The sequence below is a fragment of the Camelina sativa genome, chromosome 14 (assembly GCF_030686135.1).
Source record: "Camelina sativa cultivar CO46 ecotype springtype chromosome 14, ASM3068613v1".
Classification (NCBI taxonomy): domain Eukaryota; kingdom Viridiplantae; phylum Streptophyta; class Magnoliopsida; order Brassicales; family Brassicaceae; genus Camelina; species Camelina sativa.
In genome coordinates this window covers 31,085,227-31,110,544 of record NC_141893.1, presented here as the reverse complement: position 1 = coordinate 31,110,544, position 25,318 = coordinate 31,085,227, and the positions used below count along the sequence as shown (strand labels likewise).

At 33.8% G+C, this 25,318-nt stretch overlaps 4 protein-coding genes and 1 pseudogene across 4 annotated transcripts; 3 read left to right on the top strand and 2 right to left on the bottom strand.

Moving 5' to 3' along the window:
• Window positions 1-2,578: 2,578 nt before the first annotated feature.
• On the bottom strand, window positions 2,579-5,224 carry LOC104744076 (uncharacterized). The gene is made up of 2 exons (XM_087486291.1): window positions 3,401-5,224; window positions 2,579-3,289 (listed from the first exon to the last, which is right to left on the bottom strand). The coding sequence occupies exons 1-2, from the start codon at window positions 5,222-5,224 to the stop codon at window positions 2,579-2,581; spliced, it is 2,535 nt and encodes an 844-aa protein (XP_087342417.1).
• Window positions 5,225-7,053: 1,829 nt separating this feature from the next.
• Window positions 7,054-10,087, top strand: LOC147928849 (putative LRR receptor-like serine/threonine-protein kinase At1g51860; annotated as a pseudogene).
• LOC104744075 (putative LRR receptor-like serine/threonine-protein kinase At1g51860) lies at window positions 10,059-11,084 on the top strand. The gene is made up of 4 exons (XM_087485863.1): window positions 10,059-10,185; window positions 10,257-10,322; window positions 10,410-10,599; window positions 10,676-11,084. The coding sequence occupies exons 1-4, from the start codon at window positions 10,152-10,154 to the stop codon at window positions 11,082-11,084; spliced, it is 699 nt and encodes a 232-aa protein (XP_087341989.1). The 5' UTR covers window positions 10,059-10,151.
• A 777-nt stretch (window positions 11,085-11,861) lies between these two features.
• Window positions 11,862-13,658, top strand: LOC147928848 (uncharacterized). Its single transcript, XM_087486290.1, has 4 exons — window positions 11,862-12,145; window positions 12,257-12,434; window positions 12,534-12,659; window positions 12,762-13,658. The coding sequence occupies exons 1-4, from the start codon at window positions 11,862-11,864 to the stop codon at window positions 12,819-12,821; spliced, it is 648 nt and encodes a 215-aa protein (XP_087342416.1). The 3' UTR covers window positions 12,822-13,658.
• A 6,648-nt stretch (window positions 13,659-20,306) lies between these two features.
• On the bottom strand, window positions 20,307-22,191 carry LOC147928847 (uncharacterized). Its single transcript, XM_087486386.1, has one exon. The coding sequence runs from the start codon at window positions 21,530-21,532 to the stop codon at window positions 20,744-20,746; it is 789 nt and encodes a 262-aa protein (XP_087342512.1). The 5' UTR covers window positions 21,533-22,191; the 3' UTR covers window positions 20,307-20,743.
• Window positions 22,192-25,318: the final 3,127 nt, after the last annotated feature.

Genomic DNA, 25,318 nt, shown 5'->3' with positions numbered 1-25,318 from the left:
TAGACTACCACACAACTTGTTAACCCATCAAAATCCAAGACCAAAATCATATCTTTTCTCATGAAAATTGTGCAATTCATGAAAACCAGCATAGTCAACACACCCAATTATTGATAATTTAATCCATATTATTCGATTTTAGATCCACATGGTTTGAAACTTTTCAAACCAAAATCCTTACTTATAGAGAAAGTAATATGAACAAATATATAGTTAAAACAATATTTATGCTTTTCATCAATCCTTCTTCTTTAAACTCAAATAACATCAAATCAAGGTCTTGCGATGTTAATCCTTATTTTTTAGACTTGAAAATAAACTTTACTGCGAAAGTATCAAATCATCTGTAAAGTCATACACAAAAACATGTTTTACAGCTCATAAGATATATAAAACACAAACGAAAATAAGTAAGATATTTTCAAGATATTAAAAATTTGATATATAATATTTTGTAATTCTTAAACTTTGAAATTTTTCATAGAGATTAAATTTTTAAAATATTTCAAACTTTAGATGTAGTTTAAATATTTGTAAAAAAAAAATTTTGAGTTAAATATTAATGACACTTTAACTTTTTTATTGAGTTTAAATAGTTATAATTTTTTAACATTTTTATGGAGGTATTTATAATATTTCTAAATATTCTATATTAAATATTTAAACCTTTATATATTTTAATTTGCTAAAATAAATCAAATAAAACTTCTAAATTTGGAAACCTGATAAATAAGCATAAATCAAGCAAACCTGATAAATTTATAGTTAAAAACATATTAGTTTTATTTATAATGGTTCTCAGCCATTGTCTAAAATTTTCTAGCCAATGTGGGATGTTGTAAATATTTCTTTTATTTCTATAGATTTTACTTTTTTTCTAAAAAAATCTTAATATATAGATTACTACTATATTTTTAAAAATGTTATTAGTGAAATATCTAATTTTTATTGATTTTTTAAAAATTCTATATGGACACCTTTAGGAGTTTATAGCTTCAACTTTTTATTAGTATAGATATAATGTCTTAAAATTTCTATGGAGGTTAAGTAATTGTAATGTTTTAAAACATTCTATGAAGTTTAAATTTTTTTTAATATTTGAACCTTTTAAATTTTCATGTTTCAATATTTATAATATTTTAAACTTTTAAAATTTATAAATTATAATTTTTAAAAAACCTTTTAATTGTTAAGAAAATTTAAAAATTATAAAATTATAAAATTTTGAAACCTTTAAAAGCTAAGACTTTTAGAAGTTTTAATATTTATAATATTTTAAACTTTTAAAAGGTTCGAAATATAATATTTGAACCTTTTAAAAAGTTTTAATATTTATAATATTTTAAACTGTTAAAATTTAAAAATTATAATATTTAAAAACTTATAAAAAGCTAAGAACTTTTATAAGTTTCAATATTTATAATATTTAAACTTTTAATTTTTTTAAATATTATAATATTTTTTGAAACTTTTTAAAGTTTTAATTTGATCAGATAAAAAGGCGGATCAAACTGAATAAAACTTTTAAACTTGGACGCCTGATAAATCAAGCTTTCCTGCTCATTCGTTGTTGGAAGCATATTAATCTTATTTATAATGGTTCTGAACCATTGTCTAAAAAATTTCTAGCCGATGTGGGATTTATTTACATAAATTTTTAGCCGTCGTTTTTCATATTTTATTTACATAAATTTCAAATTTTCCTTTTTCAAAAAAATTCTGGAAATTTTAAAAATGTTAATGAATGACATGTCAAATCCTAATTGGTCGTTTAAAAAATATCTTAATATAGAAAATTCTGGAAAATCTTAAAAATGTTAATTAATGACATGTCGAATTTCGATTGGATGTTTAAAATTCTAGGTGGACAACCTTTTTCATTTTTCTAAAAAAATCTGGAAATTTTAAAAATGTTAATGAATGACATGTCAAATCCTAATTGATCGTTTAAAAAATATCTTAATATAAAAAATTGTGGAAATCTTAAAAATGTTTATTAGTGACATGTCGAATTCTGATTGGATGTTTAAAATCCTAGGTGGACAGCCTTAACAGGTTATAGCTCCTACTTTTTTATTAGTATAGATTGTTTCGGCTTTTTTACACTTTTTTTTTTTGGGCCTTTAGAAACCATTTAGCGTCACGGAGCTGTAGTAAAAAATCGTTCCTTTTTTGGTATGTAAATTCACATATTATCAAAAAAAAATACATGGGGATTCCAATTATTACAAAACCAATAAAAAAAAACTTTTTAAGAAATACCTCACAGCCATCTTACATGCATGATGCCTCTACGTTAAGCTTTCATTTAAATGGGTATATTATATTTTTTTATGTTTGATAACTAATTAGTAATTGAGTATGCATAATTATTTAATATCACATTTTCTTGTCACATACAGTAATTAATATTTCAGAATGATAAAGATTTTACAGAACACACAACAAAAAACTCTTAATTAAGATAGAAGAATCCCATTTTCACATAACACTAGAATATGACCTGTGCTAGAGGCTTAGAGCACAGATTGATTTTTTTTTTTTTTTTTTTGAACTAAAACGACTTTTCATTACTTAATTAAAGGTTCATAAACAGACTGAGAGCTTCCTTAGCCAAACAATCGGCTTGCTGATTCTGAGATCTAGAAATGAAATTAAACGAGCAACTAGTGAAATTAGAGGATAGATCGAGGACATCATGAAGAGTCCCGTGAAGTTCCTTCAATTGGATCTTCTTGTTAAGAGCTTGGACCAGCATGAGCGAGTCAGAAGCGAAAGAGAGCTCTGTGATGTTCGATTCAAGGGCAACTCTTATCGCGGTAAGAGTTTCCAGTGCTTCGGCCATCAAGGGTGAGCTTACGTGGTTCATCGAGGCAGAACCTTCCTTTATCACCAGGTCGTTCGGGCCCTTGAAAACCCAACCTAAACCTGCGACATCATTTCTCCAAGCAGCGTCAGTGAAACAGATCAGATTAGGTCTGGGATTTGGAGGGTTAAGGTGTGATTTTTGGGGTGGATCGGGTCTGACACACGAAACTTGCGCATTTTGCCATTCTTTGGCTCTTACCAAGGCAATTTGCAAAGTTTCATCCTCCGAGATCCGTCTTTTGCTGAAGATTAATTGATTTCGGGATGACCAGATCGACCATAACAGCCAGGGACTGATTGGTCCAGTACCCACACCAGTTGGAGGTAAGCATATAAGTCTATTCGACACTTCGATACCTTGTCTTATTGAGGTTACATCATTCAACTGTATTGGTGTCTTAACTGGGAGCAATTCCCAGATCTTGCGAGCGAAGGCACAATGGAAGAACAAGTGTGTGATCGTTTCCTCTTCATCGCAATAAGGTCATTTTGCTGATTCGCTGATTGCTCGGTGGAGAAGGTTTGCACCTACAGGGAGGGCGTTCTGTGAGGCTTTCCAAAGCAAAAGCTTAGTTTTCGGAGAGGTTTTGAGTGCCCAGATGTTCCTTTGCCAGTCAAATTGAAGCTCACTCGAGGGGATAATGGGGTTAGTTACCGGGGGCTCAGGCTCGTGGTTAGTGGATTCAAAGTAACCAGATTTTGCCGTGTAGCAGCCATCTTTGGTGGGTAGCCAAGCCCAGATATCCTCTGCTCCCTGGAAACTTGGTTTCAGTAGCAGTATATCTTGTTCGAACGCCGGGAGGATGAGTTTGATAAGGTCCACATTCCAGCCCCTGGAGTTTGGTAGGAGAAGGTCAGCAACGTTGAGGTGTTGGGAGGCTTCAGTTGGTGGACCTATAGGGGCTAAAGGGGAGCTGGTAGAGAGCCAAGGGGTTCGCCATATTGGTGTATTTGCACCGGAGCCTATTACTCTCCCAAGCTTTGATTTTAACAAGTCTCTGCCCATTCCAATGCTTCGCCAACCATGGGAGGCTGAGGAGGGAATCTTGCAGTCCAATAAAGATAAGTTTTTGCAGTATTTACCGAGTAGTACTCTTGCCAGGAGTGTGTGTGGTTTTGTTAGTAATCTCCAACTTAGCTTTGCCAATAGTGCCTTATTAAAGTGTTTGATATCTCTGATTCCTAGACCTCCAAACTTTGTCGGTTTTGTGATTTTCCTCCAAGCAATCCATGACATTTTCTTCTTTTCAGTATTCGTATCCCACCAAAACCTTGTAAGAGCTGACTGAATTCTTTTGCATAATAAACCAGGTAGATGGAAGCACGACATGGTATAGGTTGGCATGGCGGATAGAACTGACTTGAGCATGGTTAGCTTCCCAGCCGTAGATAAGAAGCGGGAAGACCAACTGAGAGCTTTTTGTTTAATGCGATCCACAATAGAGGTAAATAGATCCTTTTTCTTTCTTCCAAATAGCTCAGGTAGACCTAGATATTTCCCTTGACCTCCCTCCTTCTGGATTTCAAGTACGTCCTTAGCCTGAGTTCTCATGTACATAGGGGTTTTTGCAGAGAAAGTTATGGAGGATTTGGACTGGTTGATTTTCTGTCCTGACGCTGCCTCGTATTTATGTAGGATGTTCTTGAGAGTTAAGCAACTGTGTTGATCTGCTCGTATGAAGAACATAGTATCATCTGCCAAAAGGAGGTGATTAACCCTAGGACTTCCTTTTGCAACCTTGACACCAATTAGGTTACCCTCTCTCTGTGCTTTCAAGCAAAGTCCTGAGAGCACTTCGCTGCAGATGATGAAGATGTAGGGGGATAGAGGATCCCCTTGACGGATTCCACGTTGAGGCGTCACCAGTCCTTTTGCTTGGTCATTTATCAGGAAAGAGTAAGAGACTGTTGTGATACATTGCATGAGCCAGCGAATCCAGGTTTGATGAAAACCTAATCTTTCCATTGCTGTTTTAATAAAATCCCATTCAAGCCTATCATAGGCTTTACTCATATCTGTCTTAACTGCCATGAAACATCTTTTCTCAGCTCCCGAAGTCTTTAAGTAATGTAGAACTTCATGTGTTATTAGCACATTATCTGAAATTGCACGTTGTGGAACAAAAGTGGATTGGTTTTCAGAGGTACATGTGTGTAACACTGGTTGGAGTCTCTTAGCTAGGAGCTTTGAGATAATTTTGTAATAGACAGAGCATAGAGCAATAGGTCTGTAATCTGAGACTTTTTGTGCTGTTGTGGTTTTTGGAATGAGCCTGACATGCGTGTGGTTTATTTTCTGTGGTAGGTTGCCCGAGATAAAGAAGGATTGGACTTCCGCAATAATAGCATCTCCCATCGTATCCCAGTTTGTCTGGAAGAAGTTAGCTGAGAAGCCGTCTGGACCCAGAGCTTTGTCCGTGTGTATTGCGAAACAGGCTAGTTTGATTTCTGCAGGTGTGGGCATAGCTATAAGTGTTGTATTCATTTCTGCAGTGACACACAGTGAGAGAGCTTCCTGTACCACTTTATCTCTTGTTCCTACTTGCGAAGTAAAGATGTCCTGGTAATAGTCTGAAATGACTTTAACAATCTCCTTATTGTTTAATTATTAAAAAATTGAATAAATGTAGTATATATTGTTATAAGTTTTATATTGTTATTTTTATTATATGTCATGAAAATATGTTTATGTATGCCAATTTGGTATAACTGATAATTATCTTGTTAATTTAGTAGATATATCTAGATTTTAATCTTATTTTGTATATTTTTTATCTTGTTAAATTTGTTAATATAGTGGAAAGCTTAAAAGATTTGTTTAGGTGGTTAGGTATAAAGAAATGATTTGTTTAGAAATTTGTTAAGATGTGCACACGTTTGTAAGGAAATGATATATATATATATATATTTATAATATTACAAATAATAACTTTAATTTTTTACTATTCATTAAAATGGTAAGGATTTATTATGTAAATCTTACAAATAAAATGTTATATTAGCAAATATACTACCATTTTAATAAGAAGGAAATACATCATACATGAAATTGTTATCAAGTACCTTTCTTAAATTCTTATTAAAAACATGATATCACAAAATTTATGAAACATTTTCAAAAGTATCAAGTTTTTTTTATGGAAACTTCATCTTGTTCTTCACTTGTTTGTTTTTATTGGGTTCTGTTTTAGTTTTAGCTTCATGTTTTAGTAATTTAGTTTTTGCTTCATGTGTTCTTCTCTTGTATTGAAATATAACATAACCTATTAGCATATCGATCAATACAAGAGAAGAACAAATGAAGCAAAAACTAAATTATAGAACATGAAGCTAAAACTAAAACAGAACCAAATCAAAACAAACAAGTGAAGAACAAGATGAAGTTTTTTTAGTACGATTTTTAGCCAGTTTTTTGAATTATCCCAATATAATCAATTAAACGTTAATTTGGTTAAACTAATTTGATTTTGATGAAAAAAAAGAAAATAAAACCACTAGTGTGATTTTAATTTTAAAAAATAAAATCATAACCCTGAAAATGAATAGAAAAATGGAATGAAAATAGAAAATAAAATTAAAAGATAATTTTTAAAAATAATTATGAAAATCAGTTAATTATTTGATCTATAAATATTAGATTCAAAATTTCTACTAGCTATTACTTTAAAACTGAAGAATTTGAATGTAAACCAAACCGATATGGCCTGAGGCGAAGAACTTCATTTGTTATTAGAAAAAAAAAAGAGTTGTAGTCTTGTAGATTAGATAGTAAAAATGGTCGACTCATTCATTTGCAATATTCCATTTACCTTCTAAAATGATTCATTATAAACATCTGTCAACATTTGTAAGAAATATGCCATATAGTAAAACATCAACTTACGGAAATTGAGATTTGTTTAATTTATAAAATTTATAAAATAAGTAATAATTTTTAACAAAAATAAAAAATGATTGATTCACACAACCTATGTATTTTTCTTAGTTTCTTAATGGTTTAGGTTCGGATTGTTTTTTTTTTTTTGACAGAGCTCTTGATAACTTTCCCCCGTTGCTTCTATATCCTTCCTTATATTATTATTCGATTTCTACGAAAATCTTACAATCACCTTATTAATAAAAATATTGAAGCTTTGCACAAAGTAAAATCCTCCATTAGAGCCAAAAAGTAATCCAGAGAAAAAAATGAAGTCTATTAACTATGGGTATTTGCTCGTTTTGATAATTATAGCTTTTGCCTGTTTTCAATCAGTCGAAGCTCAATCTCAATCAGGTTCGTACTCTCTTTCATGAAAGCTTGATATGTTTTACGAAACCCTATTAAATATCTCATTTAAATTATCATATCTAATCTAATCATGAACAGGATTTATTAGCTTGGATTGTGGATTAGTCCCTACGAACACAAGCTACACCGAGACGACAACGAATATAACATACATATCAGACGCCGATTATATTGACGGTGGATTAATCAGAAGTATCAATGATTCATACAAGACAGTGTTACAGCAACAGACTTGGACCTTAAGAAGCTTCCCTGAAGGTGTAAGAAACTGTTACAACTTCAATCTCAAAGCTAATCTCAAATATCTGATTAGAGGAACTTTTGTGTATGGGAATTATGACGGTTTGAATCAAATCCCCAAGTTTGATCTTTACGTTGGTCCTAATAAATGGACTTCTGTTATATTGGACGGAGTAGCTACTTCTACGATCTTTGAGATGATCCATGTCTTACAACAAGACCGTCTTCAAGTTTGTCTTGTCAAAACAGGAGAAACGACACCGTTTATATCCGCGTTGGAACTTCGTCTGTTGGACAATAATACTTATGTTACTCAAAGTGGATCGTTGATGTCTTTCGCCAGAATTTTCTTTCCAAAGGCTGCATCGTTCCTAAGGTAAGAGAACATGAGGCTTAAATTAATTGTTTCAAATGTTCAGTTCCAAATTTATGTGTGTGAATGTTCACTTACAATTTTATAGCTTTTATATATATAATTCAGTTATTTTCATATAGTATCTAAGTAAAATGAAAATGCAACGTTTGCTTTTCCTGTTTACTGTTTTCTTTGTCCGTATACCTTTTTTTCGTTTACGTTTCAAATATATTTCTGTTTACATTTTGAATTAATATTTTAGTGATGAATGAAGGGACGAATAGTGTACCACTTTTTCATGCCATGGAAACCTGTAACTAGTTATTGGTGCTTGTTCTTAATTATATGTTGATTTAACAACATGAAGCCTTTTTTTTTTGTCTCTCACTTTAGGTATGACGAAGACTTGTATGACCGAGTTTGGGTTCCATTCAGCGAAAATGGAACGGTGTCGTTAAGCACCAATCGATTGGTTGATACAAGTTCCAATTCCTACAATGTGCCTCAAAATGTGGCGAATTCCGCAATTACCCCTTCAAAAGCTACTCTTCCTCTCAACATATGGTGGGATCTCCAAAACATCAATGCACAAATATATATATACATGCATTTCGCAGAAATCCAGAATCTTAATTCTGACCAGACAAGAGAGTTCAATATAACTTACAATGGTGATCAGGTTTGGGAAAGTTACTTTAGACCTAAGAATGTCAGCATAGCAAAACAGCATTGAGTTCTTCAGATGGGTTGTTCAATTTCACTTTTACAATGACCAAAAACTCTACTCTTCCTCCACTTATCAATGGCCTTGAGGTTTATACCGTTGTAGAAAATTTACTGCCCGAGACATACCATGATGAAGGTAAATCATTTAAAACCCACATTTCTTTTAACCAATTTTTATCTTTCAATTTATTTAAAACTTTTAGGAAGTATTGTGCAAAAGTAAAAATTTGTTTTCACTCTATCTAATACCACATGCATGCCTTACTAATTGTTTATTCATTTTTTTCTCTTTGACTATCAGTTTCTGCAATGATGAACATCAAGAAAACATATGGATTGAGTAAAAAGAGAAGTTGGCAAGGAGATCCATGTTCTCCTAAAATATATCGATGGGAAGGTGTGATTTGCAGTTATTTGGCCTCTGATCAACCTCTGATTACAACATTGTATGTTTTCTTTTCACTTCATTTATTTACATGTCATAAGTTTTGTTTTTTTTTTGTCTTCTTCTAATTTAAGGGTTTCGTAAAAATTATAATTACTTACAAACATTATAGGAACTTGACATCGAGTGGATTGACTGGTATCATAACACTTGATATATCTAATCTCATACAATTAAGGGAACTGTAAGCATCTTGTAACTATACAACGCATATAAAAACTTAACAATATGATATAAGCGTCATATTTTTTTTCCACAATGCACAGAGATCTATCAAATAATGATTTATCAGGAGGGATTCCAAATTTTCTAGCTGATATGGAGATGTTGACACTAATGTGAGTTTCTATTTATTAGAACTCGTTGCTCATGCTGCTCTTGTTTTCTTTGTTTTCTTGATTTAGTCCCTTTCCTTTCGTAGAAACTTAAGAGGAAACCCGAAGCTGAATCTCACAGTTCCAGATTCTATCCAGGGACGGATAACGAAGAAATCTTTAACTCTAATGTAAGATGTTTTTTCAAATATTTATTATTATTCGTCTCTAAGTCATGGAATGTATGATTACATAACCTCTTTTTTTTCCCTCCCATTCACTGCAGTACAGATGAAATCCCGAGTAGCGAAAAACCTGGTATAAAGTTTCTTTTGGTTGCTATCTTAGGATCTGTGGCTTGCGTTATCGCTTTTCTAGCTATCTTTACCATATGTTTCATCTTTAGAAGGGAAAAACAGAGAGGTATAAACATCAGTAGGTCTTAACATTAATGGAAAACAAAACAGTTTTTGTTGTTGTTGTTGTTGTTGTATTGATATTTATTATATTTCTCGTCTTTACCATTATAACAGCTCCAACTAATGAGAATAGATCAATCGGAACAAAGGAGCGGAAATTTACGTATTCCGAGATACTAAAGATGACAAATAACTTTGAGAGAGTTCTTGGTAAAGGAGGATATGGAAGAGTGTATTATGGAAACTTGGATGGCACTCAAGTAGCTGTAAAAATGCTCTTTCATTCATCAGCTGATCAAGATTATAAACATTTCAAAGCTGAGGTAACATGTGAATCAGAAATAGATCCATTAATTAGTCTTTTGTTTTTTGAAATGGAAATTAATTTTCTAATCTTTCTTAGGTTGAACTACTTTTAAGAGTCCACCATAGAAATTTGGTGGGACTTGTGGGTTACTGTGATGATGGAGATAACTTGGCTTTGATTTACGAATACATGGCAAACGGAGACTTGAGGGAGAATATGTCAGGTAAACACTTTAACTATAAGACAATATAATTTGGTGGACTCCGTAGTAAAAACGATCTAAATTCGGTATAGGAAACCGATGTGGACATGTTCTAACTTGGGAAAACAGAATGCAAATAGCAATGGAGGCAGCACAAGGTGATTAAATAACAAAAATTCTTGCTTATATTCTGATTTTAATGTCTTAAATGAAGCTGAAACAAAATTATAACAATTTGTTAACAGGATTGGAGTATCTACATAATGGAAGTAGACCACCTATGGTCCATAGAGATGTGAAACCTACTAACATTCTGTTAAATGAGGTTCTTCAAGCGAAACTAGCCGATTTTGGACTCTCTAGATCTTCTCCGGTTGATGGTGAACCTTCTGAATTAACAATTGTTGCAGGAACACCTGGTTACTTAGACCCTGAGTGAGTAAAATCAATCAGTTATATCTTACTATAATAAATTATGAAATGTAATATCTGTAGTTAATATTTTTATCAGGTACTATGGAACAAACTTGCTAAGTGAGAAGACTGATGTGTATAGCTTTGGGGTAGTTTTATTAGAAATCATCACAAACCAGCCTGTGATTGATTCAAACCAGGTGAAAGCGCATATTACAGAATGGGTTGGATTCATGCTCATGGAAGGGGACATAAGGAATATTATCGACCTGAAACTGATGGGAGAATTCGACACAAACGGTGTGTGGAAGGCGGTGGAGTTGGCTTTGGCTTGTGTAAACCCTACCTCAAACCGTAGACCAACAATGACACATATTGTGATGGAGCTAAAAGAATGTTTGGACTCTGAAATTGCTAGGAAACAAGGGAGTCAAGAGATGTATTTAAACGATTCTATTGAATTAAACTTTTCTCCTACTTCTAGATTCTCACCTGGACCGAGGTGAATTGAGGATCATCTATTTAACCCAATGATGTCTTATTGAATTTGAAGTCTTGTGAACTCAATGATCGTTTAAATAATCCATTGAAGTGTTTAGTTATCCAGCAAGTGGTTTTTTGGGTAACAAGAAACCAATATACTATACTTGTTTGATTTCCTTTGTTTTTGTTTAATTTATTTGTGTGTGTTTTTTTTTTTTAATTTTTTTGTGTTCAGAGAGATTTCTTTCGGAATGATGATATGAAACTTTTTTTTTTATTTCATTTTTATTTTCTTAGAGATAATATTAGATTATCCTCACTGGTTGAATTATCCAATAGAAGATTTATTATAAAAATAATATTATCAAAATTATTCTATAATTATATACATATTTCTATAATAGAATGGATAATACCACCTCCCATAATAAGGTTATCTAGTACATCAAATTATATATTTTCTGAAAGATGTATAATTTGGCTAAAAAATCTACAATTTGGCTAAAACAAAACAAATCTAATTTGGCTAAAACAAACAAATTCTATTTATATTCTTTTTACATTATATATTTCCAGAAATCGAAAGAAAGATGTATAATTTATCTAGTACATATATACAAAAGAAAGATGTATAAGTTGGCTAAAACAAATCTATTTTTTTTTTTGTCTTTTGTAAATCAAATCAATTATTGTAAAAAAAAAAAAACGGGAAATATATAGTTGTAATTTTAATTACATTATCAACTCTAGTCCTAATTGGTGATTAAAGCTGCCACGTACAACACAAACTCAGATTCATCATGTTTGATTCATTGTTCTCTCGTCGATGGCGGACAGCTTCCACATGCGAACAGTTGTTGCAACAGCTTCAATCTCGTCTTAAGCTACTCATAAGCAAGAAGCACGCATTATCAAGAGATCTACGTTCGGACATCGTTATCTTCATCCAATTCAATGACTTCAAACATGGTCTCCGTCGAACCGAACAACTCGTCCTCGTCAAAAACTCGGTTATCGTATACGAATTGTTGCTTCGGTTCACTAAATTCATCATCCACCACATCCCCTACATTGAAAAACACAGGTTATATATAATATAATTCTATAATATACATATTTTAATTTATTTCTCTCTTGGTTCTACTTTTCTTGAAATACAAAAACACTAATATATTATTCGATAACGAACATGCAGAAAATTGTCTAATGACAAGATCAACGAAGCAGTTTCGAGTCTTGTCTTTGCCTCCGCGAGTTGTGGACAAGAACTACGTGAACTGGTTAGCATTAAAGAGCTGTTTTCTCAACGTTACGGTCAAAGATATGTAACAAGTGCTCTTCAGCTCCGCCCTGGGAATCTTGTTAACCTCCAGGTTTCAACCTTCTCACACTTTCTTACATTCTTCCATTTTTTTTTTTTTTTTTCTTTTGTCCGCATTAATTTTAATAATTTGCAATTATTGAAAACGCAGATCAAAGAGACTTTCTCGAAAAGTTCGGTGTCCGAAGATGTGAAGAGACTATTGGATGAGATAGCTAAGGAGTATGTTCACCGCTTAGAAGTATTGAGGCTAAATACGTCGGAGATTGGTAAACAGGTAACATAATATTTCTTAATATTGGTGTAATAAAGGTCACTAGATATTTGGATTTTTTCTTGGAATCATAACTTTTTCGGACTTGTGTTTGTGTGTGTTTAGGTGAATAAAGAGAAAGAGGAGAAAGAGAAGAAAGTAATGGATTCGGATTTGCATAGTTGATCCGATGAGCAATCACCAGACGAAGTTTACAAATCTAGCCTGTCAGATTTTGAAGAAGAGATAAGCGAGGAAGAGACATAAGTACTGGAGGATGATTACATAGAAGAGGCTCAAGTGGGAAAAATCAAAGAGTATTCAGATTCAAAGAAAGAAGTAAAGAAAAAAGAAGATCATCATCATCATCATCTTTATCATCAATAAAAGAGCTTTGTGACATGGAGAGTATAACGTACTACAAGACACAAAAAAGGACTCATCAAAGAAGAAGATCATCAAAGAAGGAAGGACAAGAGGATAGACAAAAGGCAGTAACTAATCAAGACGTTCATCATCCTGATTACGACCAGATGAAAAATCAGATTAAGGACGTGAAGGCAAAAGAAGAGGAAGAACTACTAGTTCAACCAAGGCTTCCTGATAAAGACCAGATGGTAAATCAGATTAAGGCCGTGAAGGCAAAAGACGAAGAAGAACAAAGATTAGCTACTCGACACGTTCATCCTAAGCTTCCTGATTGTGACTGTTGTTGTAAGCTTGCAATAACTTGAGGATAAAGTCAAGTATGTTTAGGAGAATCTAAATATACATGAGATAAGGATTAGTATGTCTTAAGAGAGATATGTTTGTGTAGACTTTTCCTATTATGTTTTGGTTTTGGTGTTGTCCTCTATATAAGGAGGTGCTAGTTTGTAGCACAACTTATGTGTTGAGAGGCTTAAGGTTTTGAGATAGTTTCCTTAAGATTAATAAGAGAGCGATTCTTATTAAAATACTTGTGTTTTGTTCTTGTGTTCTGTTCTTGAATCTACACGTGGTATCAGAGCTGAAACAATGGCAGGAGAAGACGTGAAGTCGTTAACAGAGGGTGGAGAAGACAAAGCTTTGGTGACAAGAAAAGATGACAACCTCGGTTCGTCTGAAGGAGGAGGATCTTCATCCATTAAGTGTCCCATGCTGAATTCAAGCAATTACACTGTATGGGCCATGAAGATGAAGATATGTCTCAGGGTTCACAAAGCTTGGGAAGTAATTGAGAAGGGAAACATCGATGAAACTAAGAATGATTTGGCGATCGCTCTCATCGTTCAATCCATTCCCGACTCTCTTACTCTTCACATTGGTGATCAAGAAACAGCAAAGGAGATGTGGGAAGCTATACGAGCGAGACATGTAGGAGCTGATATGGTAAAAGAGGCGAGATTGCAGACCCTAATGGCAGAATTTGATCGCCTAAAGATGAAAGACAACGAGAGAATTGATGACTTCGTAGAGAAACTCTCTGCAATTTCGACAAAATCAGCTGCTTTAGGCAAGGAGTTTGCAGAACCTATAATTGTTCAGAAGTTTATGTCAAGTCTTCCTCGAAAGAAGTTCATTCACATAGTTGCTTCTCTTGAGCAAGTACTTGACTTGAACAAAACAAGCTTCGAAAACATTGTAGGACGCCTAAAAGCCTATGAAGAAAGAATCGGAGAAGAAGAGGAGGATCAAGATGATGACCAAGGCAAACTCATGTTTGTCAATGCAAACCCTTTTAGAGGGAACAGAGGAAGGGGACGAGGAGTTCGTTCTTACAGAGGTAGAGGTCGTGGCAGGTTTGGATTTCAACAGAAGGACAAGGAACAAGATCTGTCTCATATTACTTGTTTCTGATGTGATAAGCAAGGCCATTACGCCTCTGATTTTCCTGATAGATTACTCAAACTCCAAGAGATAGTCGAGAGAAAGGATGAAGATACTCATACAGCTGATGAGTTAATGATGAATGAAGTGGTCTATCTCCAGGAAGATAAGGTGAAACCGAGCAACTTTGATGCTGGTATGGATACCGACAACATATGGTATCTTGATAATGGAGCAAGTAACCACATGAGTGGAAATAGAAAGTTTTTCTATGAACTTAGTGAGGATGTATCGGGAAAAGTTCGTTTTGGAGATGATTCTCGAGTTGACATAAAAGGAAAAGGATCTATAAGGTTTTTGCTTGAGAATGGTGAGAAGAAAGCTCTACATAACATCTACTATATACCAGACTTGAAGAGTAATATAGTGAGTCTAGGTCAAGCTACTGAGGCAGGTTGTGAGGTACGAATGCTAGAAGACAAGTTGATGCTGTATGATCGAACAGGAAGGCTGATTGTGAAAACATCAAGGTCAAAAAATCGACTTTACAAGGTGATGATGGAAGTCGAGAGTATTGAATGTCTCCACTTAGTCTCAGCAAACTCGGTTTCGAGTACATGGCACGCACGACTGGGTCACATTAACACTGATACAATGAAACTAATGATAAACAAAGATTTGGTCACAGGCATACCGAATATCAAAGTTGAAAGACAAACTTGTATGTCTTGTTTGCTTGGAAAACAAACAAGGGATTCGTTCCCAAATGCAACCTTGTTTAGAGCCAAGCAGGCATTGGAGCTCATACACGGTGATCTCTGTGGACCAATCACACCGTCAACAATGGCTCAGAAAAGATATATCTTCGTGATCATAGATGATTTTTCACGTTACATGTGGACAGTCCTGTTAAATGAGAAGAGTGAAGCGCTTGAGAAGTTCAAGAAGTTTAAAAGAATAGCTGAACGGGAGACTAAGTGTGTAATCAAGGCATTCAGAACTGATAGGGGTGGTGAATTCAACTCAGCTGAGTTCCAATCTTTCTGTGAACAAAATGGAATCGTACGACAGTTAACAGCTCCGTATTCACCTCAACAAAACGGAGTTGTTGAGAGAAGAAACAGAACGCTTTTAGGAATGACGAGAAGTATCCTAAAACATATGGACTTACCAAATTACTTGTGGGGAGAAGCCGTACGACACTCCACATACTTGATCAACAGGATTGCGACGAGGTCCTTGGTGGATAAGACTCCTTATGAGATGCTGAAAGGTGTGAAGCCGAATCTTGGTCATCTAAAGACATTTGGCTGCATTGCGTTTGCGAAAACAGAGTTTGTGGGAAGAAGAAAACTTGACGACAGATCGAGAATGTTGGTGAACCTAGGAACTGAACCAGGCTCTAAAGCATACCGGTTACTCGATCCTCTAAGTAAAAGAATCATTGTGAGTCGAGACGTACGCTTTGATGAAAGCAGAAGCTGGGATTGGACAAAAGACGAAACAGAGGAACATAAGGATTATTCAGATTTCTCTGTTTCGATTGGTGATATTGGAAACAGAAGAGTTCGTTTAATAAGTAAAGCTGGTGAAGACGATGATGATGGTAATGATGATCAGACATTCACAGAGCCAGAACTGAGACAAGGCCCTGATGAAGAAGAAGATGGTAACAATGATCTGCAACAGTCAACAGTAAGACGACCTGCAAGAGTTATATCACAACCAAGGTATCTATCAGATTATGTTATCCATGATGAGGAACTTGATGGTCTTCTACTGTCTATTAACGAAGAACCCTGGAATTATGCTGAAGCTTCTAAGTCAGAGATTTGGATAAGAGCATGTGAAGAAGAACTTACGTCAATTGAGAAAAATAACACATGGAACCTAGTTGAGCTACCTTCAGGAGTGAAGCCGATTGGATTAAAATGGGTATTTAAGATCAAGAGGAATTCATATGGAAGATTAAACAAATACAAAGCAAGGTTAGTGGCAAAAGGGTATGTACAGAAACAGGGGATCGATTATGACGAAGTCTTTGCACCTGTGGCTCGAGTGGAGACAATTAGGTTCATTATTGCTTACTCAGCCTCAAACGGATGGAAGATACATCACTTGGATGTAAAAACGGCGTTTCTGTACGGTGATCTCAATGAACAAGTGTTTGTTCATCAACCAGAAGGTTTTGTAGTCAAGGGGAGCGAGGAAAAGGTTTACAAGCTGCATAAAGCTCTATACGGCTTAAAACAAGCTCCTAGAGCGTGGAATGCAAAACTAAACCAGACTTTGAGAGAGATGAAGTTTCAGAGGTGTTCTAAGGAGCCGTCCTTGTATTATAAGAAGATAGGGGAAGAGCTTCTTTTCGTTGCTGTATATATGGATGACCTGCTTGTTACTGGGAACTCTCAAGCATCAATTTCCGAATTTAAACAAGCAATGGCTGAGAAGTTTGAAATGAGTGACCTTGGACTGCTTACATATTACCTAGGTATTGAAGTAAGGCAACTCGATGAAGGAATCATTCTGAAGCAAGAAAGATATGCTCTTAGAATTTTGGAAGAGACTGGAATGGGAGACTGCAACTCCACTCATATACCAATGGACATGAATTTGAAGTTGTCCAAGTCACAAAGAGAAGGTGCTATTGATGGACAGAAATATCGAAGAAGCATAGGATGCCTCCGATACTTGATTCACACGCGTCCCGATCTTGCTTATTGTGTTGGTGTTTTGAGTAATTATATGCAAGATCCTAAGGTGTCACATGGAGCAAGTCTGAAACAGATTCTTAGATATCTTCGAGGAACATGCTCTTTTGGACTGTTTTACAAACGCACAAGTGAGGTCCGTCTTGTGGGATACAGTGACAGCTCATATAATGTTGATGTGGATGATGGCAAAAGTACCACGGGACATATGTTTTATCTAGGTGAGTCGCCGATAACTTGGTGTTCACAGAAGCAGGAGATTGTTGCTTTGTCCTCGTGTGAAGCAGAATTTATGGCAGCCACAGAAGTAGCCAAACAAGCAATCTGGCTTCAAGAACTCCTTGAAGAGATGACTGGGCGGAGAAGCGAGAGAGTAGTCATCCGGATCGACAACAAGTCAGCCATTGCTCTCACCAAGAACCCTGTGTTTCACGGCCGCAGTAAACACATACACACTCGTTTCCACTTTATACGGGAGTGTGTCGAGAACGAACAGGTGAGTGTTGAGCATGTTCCTGGTAACTTACAAAAGGCTGACATTCTAACCAAGGCTCTTGGAAGAATGAAGTTTAAGGAGATGAGAACTCTTATGGGAGTATGTGAAGTGAGTGAAGATGATTCCAAGCTTAGGAGGGAAAATGTTGTTGTAAGCTTGCAATAACTTGAGGATAAAGTCAAGTATGTTTAGGAGAATCTAAATATACATGAGATAAGGATTAGTATGTCTTAAGAGAGATATGTTTGTGTAGACTTTTCCTATTATGTTTTGGTTTTGGTGTTGTCCTCTATATAAGGAGGTGCTAGTTTGTAGCACAACTTATGTGTTGAGAGGCTTAAGATTTTGAGATAGTTTCTTTAAGATTAATAAGAGAGCAATTCTTATTAAAATACTTGTGTTTTGTTCTTGTGTTCTGTTCTTGAATCTACAGTGACCAACTTTTAACATATTTTAGAGACCTTAAAAAAACAACATTGTATGCGTTGTCAACAATTACGTCTTACTCCGAAACTGTCATGAGTTTTGATTTGTTGTTGTAAAGGATGTTCACATATCTTATATAATACTTCTTTCTTTCCCTATTCAATTGTTTTTTTTTTTTTTTTTTTTTGGATATTCTTAACATGAGTTCGTGTTTTACTTGATTTTCTCAATACATACACCACGAACTATACTTTCCAACACTCAACACTTTTAATCCCGCAATATAATTATAGATTGTGATCCAAGACAATAACTCCATCTATATATTTGTAAATCTGTTTTATGAAAAATCAATTTGTAGCCACGATTACTGATTGGGTTGATTAAAATACCAAAAATTACCCAATAACTCCATCTATATATTTGTAAATCTGCTTTTTTGTTTTTTTAGAGAACCCTAGTTTATTGATATACTAGAAGTCATTCCGTGCTACGCACAAATTTAGTTTACATTGTTTTTAGATATTTTTTGTAGTTTTGGAGATTGTTAATTAAAATGATATTAATTAAATAAAAATATTATGTAAAATTTGAGAAATGAGGGTTAAAAATGTGTATCTTTCTATTTAAAATATTGGTCAAAAAAAAATTTCATTGAAAACCTAAATCGACAACTAAATTATACAGAGGAAGTGTTTGTAAAAAAAAAAATATATATACAGAGGGAGTATTTCATTGTTATAGGAGTCTACAGTATCCTCTACGACAACGTCACCCGAGCCTTGGCAGGCAGAGACGGAGACGGCGACTGATGAGGATACCTTCAGAGATTTGCGTCTTCTTCGATATTGGACTACCGCCTTGAATCGAACTCACTGCCGGAGCTCGACAGATCTAATTTTGCTACTGGACTACCGGCTTGATTGCAAGATCTTGCCCAACCTCCAAAAGCCCAGGTTCTCGCTTTCTAATCCCCTTCTATCCTATCGACTTTGCTTAGCCTATTTGGTTATCCTCGGTGTCCGAAGACTGCATCAGAGAACACATTTAGCTAGGTTGTTTTGGATGTTCAAAGGATTTGTTGGAACTATGGTACATGCTAAGTTTGTGACTTTGTCTGTTGGATTCAAAAACTGGATTCACCAAGCTTTACTTAAATCCCCGAACCCTTTCCCCTGTACGAAGCTCAGGTGTTTCAAAATAATAAGTTAAAAATGAGAAGTAATATAAACAAAAATGAAAGCTGAGGAAAATAGTGGGTAGATATAAGGCAATGCATAAAATGATGGTATCATTTCAAATCAAAACATAAATGTTCATAATTTATGAAAACTTATAAATTTTATGTAGTTCAAAAATATTTTGACATTTGAAATAGTAAGTGTGAATCGAACAAAATAATTATAGAATTAGATAAAAACCATCTCACAATCTTACATAATTTTTCAGAAAGTAAGCTCAAAAATTTAATTTTATATAAACAACTTTTTAAAAATTTAAACTAATTTACTTAGATAATACCATTTCACCATCTTACTTAAATTTGATTATGCTTGTCTCTGTGAATACTATATAAAATTCAACACATAATTAAATCCAAGAATTCAAACCTATAAATTTAATTTAATGTTGGTATAGTTCCGAGATGAAACTAACCATAAACTGATATAAGGTGATTCTAGATTCTTGGGGGTTGCATATGTTTCTGATTAAAGAAGGGGGAAAGAAAATGTTGATTATTTTTTTTATTGGGTCTGTAGTTAATTAGGTCCAAATAAAAAAATACAGATGTCATATATATAGTAAGCCAAGTGTCATCTCCTTAGCAAAAATTATAAAAAAACCTTCTCGTATTATATAAGATATCAAAAATGTAAGACCTAACATTTTTGGAAATTCAAAATTTCCAAAAGACCAAAAGTTTCCCGAGAATAAAATAGAGTTCCTTAGGTAATGCATCATGTATCCATGTTCCCAGGGACGGATCTAGAGTGTTGGGAGGTGGGGCACGTGCCCCATGTTAATAATAACTGTTCAGTTGTTCAGTTCAGTATAATGATTACTTGGCACATTTGGTGTAATGTGCTCCATGTTAAATCTTGTGACCAGGGTTAGATGCCCCATTTTTGTAGTTTTTGTATTCATTTCATTATTTTCTTTTCAATATATATATATATATATATATATAACTTCATATATTAGAAAAAACAATGACCTAAAGTCACACAGTACAGATTACAAACATAATTAAGTAGTTCAAAGATAGAGTACATACGATGCACAAATAAAGTCAAACTTCCGCTTATTGACTTAACCTTGAAAATATTGGAAACTACTAGCCACGCTCACCTCGTTTCCCACGACCTCTGCCCCTTCCGCTTATTGACTTAACCTTGAGAATGTTGGAAACTACTAGCCACGCTCACCTCGTTTCCCACGACCTCTGTCTCTTCCGCTTATTGACTTAACCTTGAGAATATTGGAAACTACTAGCCACGCTCACCTCGTTTCCCACGACCTCTGCCCCTTCCACGACCTGAGCGAGTAAGAGTTTCCTTTACCTTTGCTGACGGTTTAACCGGTCGTTCACGGAGGATTCTTTTACCTGTAGGAGTCATTAGATCTATCGACTCAGTTTCCTTATCTGATTCTGACTCCAGCAGATCTTATTCTCCTTCGGAAGAACCTAATGAGGCAAACTGATTGGAACCAAGCTTAATCTCAGCTTGTTTACTACTCCCCCCTTGGAAAGTAGCATGAGATATGGCTGAAGAAATTTTTGCAGTTTCCTGAATAGGAGACTCAATAGATAGAGGGTTAGCTGGAACAGTTTTAGAAATAGATATATTCTCAGAGGCTGAGACAGTTGCTGGCAGAATGTGTTCTTCTTCTATAGCAGATGAAGCTTGTTTTTTTGCAATTGGTTCTCCCATAGGTAAGAGAGAAACATTAGTAATCGGTACCTCAATGCTTGAGATCTGAATAGGAGTAGTAGACTGATTTGTAACATCTTGAATGGGGCCTGGAGCATTTACATTACCAAGCTCTGCAACCTTATCAATAGAGGACTCTATGATTGTAGCAACATTTGATTGAGGACCTGATGTAGACTGTAAGCAACGCTTTTCTTTATGACCCAACTGCCCACAATTCTTACAATTAGTGGGTAACCAAGCGTACTCCACCTCCACCATAGAGATAAACCCATTCGTATCACGAGCAGCAATCCTAGATGGAAATGCTTTGCTCAGCTCAACCTCTACCAAAATCTTGGCCTCACCCATCAGAACTGGATCCAGTCTAGGTTTATGTGTTGCCATTGGAGCACCTAAACCAGACGCTATATGACTAATACCAGGAATTGAGTAGAGAATGTTGGGTATCTTTGTAAAGTCACTCAAACAGGAATAGTTTTGATCTCGGGGATATTTTGGATTCCAAGAAGCTACAAACATCAAACAATCATCAACGTGCCAAAGACCCCTCTGAAGAACCCAAGACCTAGTTGATTCATCTGGAATGTGAAAGAGATAGTTAGAATCTCCTAATTTCCTAATTGTGATTCTGCATTTCCTTCCCCATATCTTGTTGAAGACCGCCTAGATTAGACCACTAGGTGGAGGCAAACATCTATAGAACTGTCCTAGAACATACTCTTTCTGATTCTCTAGACCTTTTAACAAAACATGCTGCGGGATAGTTACCTTAGGAGTCCCATCCGGTAAGTACTCTGGCTCAATCGCTCTGCAGAGATTTCGTGAAGCTGGATTCATCTTAGCTGCCCAAGGGAACCTGAGATCATCCTCCATTCTGTCCACCAGCGTTTGAGAACCCTTAAACACGTTCTTAAAAGAGCGAACATGCTTCTCATTCCCTAGCTGCCTTTTAACTTGGACTTGTGTTGATTCCTTCAAAGACGGCCAACACTTAGTGGCTACATTTTCAGAAGAGATCAATGACGTTTCCCGTTGAGAATGCATCATATAATTATAGATTGTGATCCAAGACAATAACTCCATCTATATATTTGTAAACCTGCTTGTTTTTTTTTAGAGAACCCAGCGCCTGCGTAACTTACATTGTTGTTCAATTTTAGTTATTTGGAGATTATTATTTTTTATTTGTTTACTCAGTAATAGTTATTTTGTGATTTTAAAAATATACTGATCATATTAATTTTTTTGGGTTCATTATGTTACTTGAGTTTTCATTTTCTATATAGTATTAGAGTATTTCAACATATGGAGAAATTTTTGATTACATAGTAGAGTGTTTATGGTTTTTTCCCCTTTAGATTTTTTGATACATATTAAAGCATGTGCATTGGTGAGAAAACCATTGAGTTTCTCATCATATAATATTATTTTTTTTAATGTAAAAAAATTTGGATCCTCTTTCTAATATGAGAATTTGTTAGAATTAGCCTTTTTGATATACTTTTTTTCAAAAATACCCTTTTTGAAAATTTTGATTTTTGTCCTCTTTTACACAAATTACAATATGTTAAATTAATTTTAAGAATTTTATGGGTTCTCTATTTTACATTTAGGATAGTTTTGATAGGGTAGGGTTTAGTATTGGATTTTCGAATTTAGAATTTAGTCATTGTATACATAGAAAATGGGTATTTTTGAAAATAAACACATTAAAATGTATTATTGAAAAGTAACATAGGAAAACAGTATTTTTGAAAATGCGCTATTGATGCTATGATTCCTAAAACTATATGATACCAATATAGAATTAGCATATATAACTCACTATAGAAGTCAAATTAATCAGATATATAGTATAGAAAAATGCAACTCATATCGTACCATGAGATAAAAAGACATCAAAAGCCTAACAACATGGTTTTTAAGCATATGATAGTAACATACAATTTTCTTTTTTTATAATAGTTTAAAATATGTTTTTTTCTTAAATATGAAGACTACTAAGAAACTAAATTTACAATGGAAAGACTCATATGCATCGTCCAATAAAAAGAAGTTTTAACCTACTTTAACACATGAATGCCCAAAAGAAAAAAAAGTAGAGATTCTAAAATATAAGAAAATAACAAAACCTAACATGTTCAACATATTCAATCATGATAGTTCTTTTTTTTTCATGATGTAGTTATATTAACACAACCAACAAACACGACAACCTGAAGTAAAAATAAAACATGGTTCAAGGCCCGACTCATAGGCCAAACAAGTGAAGCCACTAATTAGGGCATCATTTTTCTGGGGCATATTTTAGAACAAAATTTTTAGGTCTTTTCTGTAGGAAAAAAATAATTATAATTTCAGTTATTATTAGTTTTTTTTTATAAGTTTGAAAAATTTAGAAGTTCAAGTTTTGTATAAGAAAACAGTATATTATTCATGTAGATATATCCAATTTACGGATGAAATGTTATTAGGTTTATGTAAAAATCTATTTCATCTTTTGAATTGTTGGTGAATGAGCATTAGATTAATGTTAATAAGACTTGTTGTTACTAAGATTTAAAGTAAAATTCAATTTAGAAAAAAAATTTGAAACTCTAATAAAAAAGTTTCCATATTCGAAAAGTTTTAAAACAATAATGAGTTATTAGGCAATATGATATTTATTTTCGTATAAATGTTTAAATGAACATGAAAACATTGAGAAGACAAAGTAAAATGTGAGCAAGCAAAACAAACTACAATATGGAAATAATGAAAATAATTTTTATATTATAATTTTTATAATTTTATTTACAATAATAAAAAGGGTTTTTTTTAAAAACATTGACGTATGACATCCAAAATTGCCGCACCGGCCCATGGAGAATAAGAAAAACATAAATAAACACTCTAATTAATAAATAAAGGGGGATTTTCCAAAATACCCCTTTTCCTATGTCATTTTTTTAAAATACTCTTTCATGTTGGTCATTTTCAAAAATACCCCTTTTCTATGAATAAAATCACTAAATTCTAAACCCTAACCCCTCAAAACTATATCCTAAATGTAAAATGAGAACCCAAACTTTAAAAAAAAAATTAAAAAATAATTTAATACATTGAAATTATGTAAAAGAGGGTAAAAATGAAAATGTTCAAAAAAAGAGTATTTTTGAAAAGGGGTATCCCAAAAAGGGTATTTTTAACAAATTCTCATAAATAAATTTGTCAAACATTTTAACATAATTTTTTCATTCGTAGTATTAATGCGAACAACAATCATGATAACCTGCAAAAAAAATTTGAAGAATTATTCAAAAATACATATTAAAATTTGGAAAGATATATAAAAATAATATAATTCTTCATAGGAACCTAATGACTGAAATTAAATAAAAATGACTGAAAATTTGTGCTAAAAGGAGAGTAATTAGGGATTGAAGTCTAATATAATGGAAAACGGAATGAATTCTACTTTTATGGAAAAAGAATTGGTAAGATTTAACGAGGAATAAATGAGTAAGCAAGAATCAAATTAGTTACAGAAAACATCCCACTATTAGATTATATAAGACTAAAGGCTAGAAAGAAGGAATGGAAACCCAAAATTTAAAATTTGAGCCAAAAATTTATGAACTGATAAGAGTATTTTGAGAACACATAAACATCCCATAATCTAACATAATCTAGAATTCTTTCTTGTCCATGACTCATTTATAAGATTAAGACCCAGAAATAATTTTTTTACATAATTTAGAATTTGTTATTGCTTCTGAATCATACAGAAGATTGAAACCCATATTTATCATTTCAAAATAAACTATCATCAATTTTTCTTAGGATGAAATCATAAACTGATAAATGGTGGCTATTGATCAGAAGAGGTTTTTTTTTTTTTAAACACGAGATCTTTCATTCAAATCAGAGCCTCATAACAAGGTGGGTTCTTACAACATACAACAAAATGAGGAAAAGGGAAGAAAGATAAAGGTTCCATGAGTTCTTCAAAGGATTCTCAAAAGATGGAAGTTTTACAATATTTGAAGAATCTATTGGTACCAAAGTGGATTCGACCATCAAGGCATGCTTCGCGAAATCTTTGACCAACAGGTGATCGTAAATGGCTCTAGCGGTTGACACAATCAAGTTTTGAAAAGAGTGTTCCACAGTGGATACACTAGACGGGTATCTCGCCAACATGAGAGGTAAGATAGTTGGAACAAAGTCCTTTAGCATTTTCAGACCAAAACCTATGTCTCTGGTAGGAGCTTCCACCGGGGATCGCAAGATTTGGATACCAAACCGTAGCAAAGCAGGTGATTT

What these genes read in the sequence shown, in the direction of transcription:
- LOC104744076 (XM_087486291.1), bottom strand. Translation starts at nt 5,224, where the DNA reads ATGGGAGATGCTATTATTGCGGAAGTCCAATCCTTCTTTATCTCGGGC. An exon ending in CCTCACAGAACGCCCTCCCT is followed by an intron (nt 3,290 to 3,400) that starts GTAGGTGCAAAC and finishes TTCGCTCGCAAG; the next exon opens with ATCTGGGAATTGCTCCCAGT.
- LOC147928848 (XM_087486290.1), top strand. Translation starts at nt 11,862, where the DNA reads ATGTTTGATTCATTGTTCTCTCGTCGATGGCGGACAGCTTCCACATGC. An exon ending in CCCTACATTGAAAAACACAG is followed by an intron (nt 12,146 to 12,256) that starts GTTATATATAAT and finishes ACGAACATGCAG; the next exon opens with AAAATTGTCTAATGACAAGA. An exon ending in CGTCGGAGATTGGTAAACAG is followed by an intron (nt 12,660 to 12,761) that starts GTAACATAATAT and finishes GTGTGTGTTTAG; the next exon opens with GTGAATAAAGAGAAAGAGGA.
- LOC147928847 (XM_087486386.1), bottom strand. Translation starts at nt 21,532, where the DNA reads ATGTTTGTAGCTTCTTGGAATCCAAAATATCCCCGAGATCAAAACTAT.
- LOC104744075 (XM_087485863.1), top strand. Translation starts at nt 10,152, where the DNA reads ATGGCAAACGGAGACTTGAGGGAGAATATGTCAG. An exon ending in CTTGAGGGAGAATATGTCAG is followed by an intron (nt 10,186 to 10,256) that starts GTAAACACTTTA and finishes AATTCGGTATAG; the next exon opens with GAAACCGATGTGGACATGTT. An exon ending in CCTGGTTACTTAGACCCTGA is followed by an intron (nt 10,600 to 10,675) that starts GTGAGTAAAATC and finishes TATTTTTATCAG; the next exon opens with GTACTATGGAACAAACTTGC.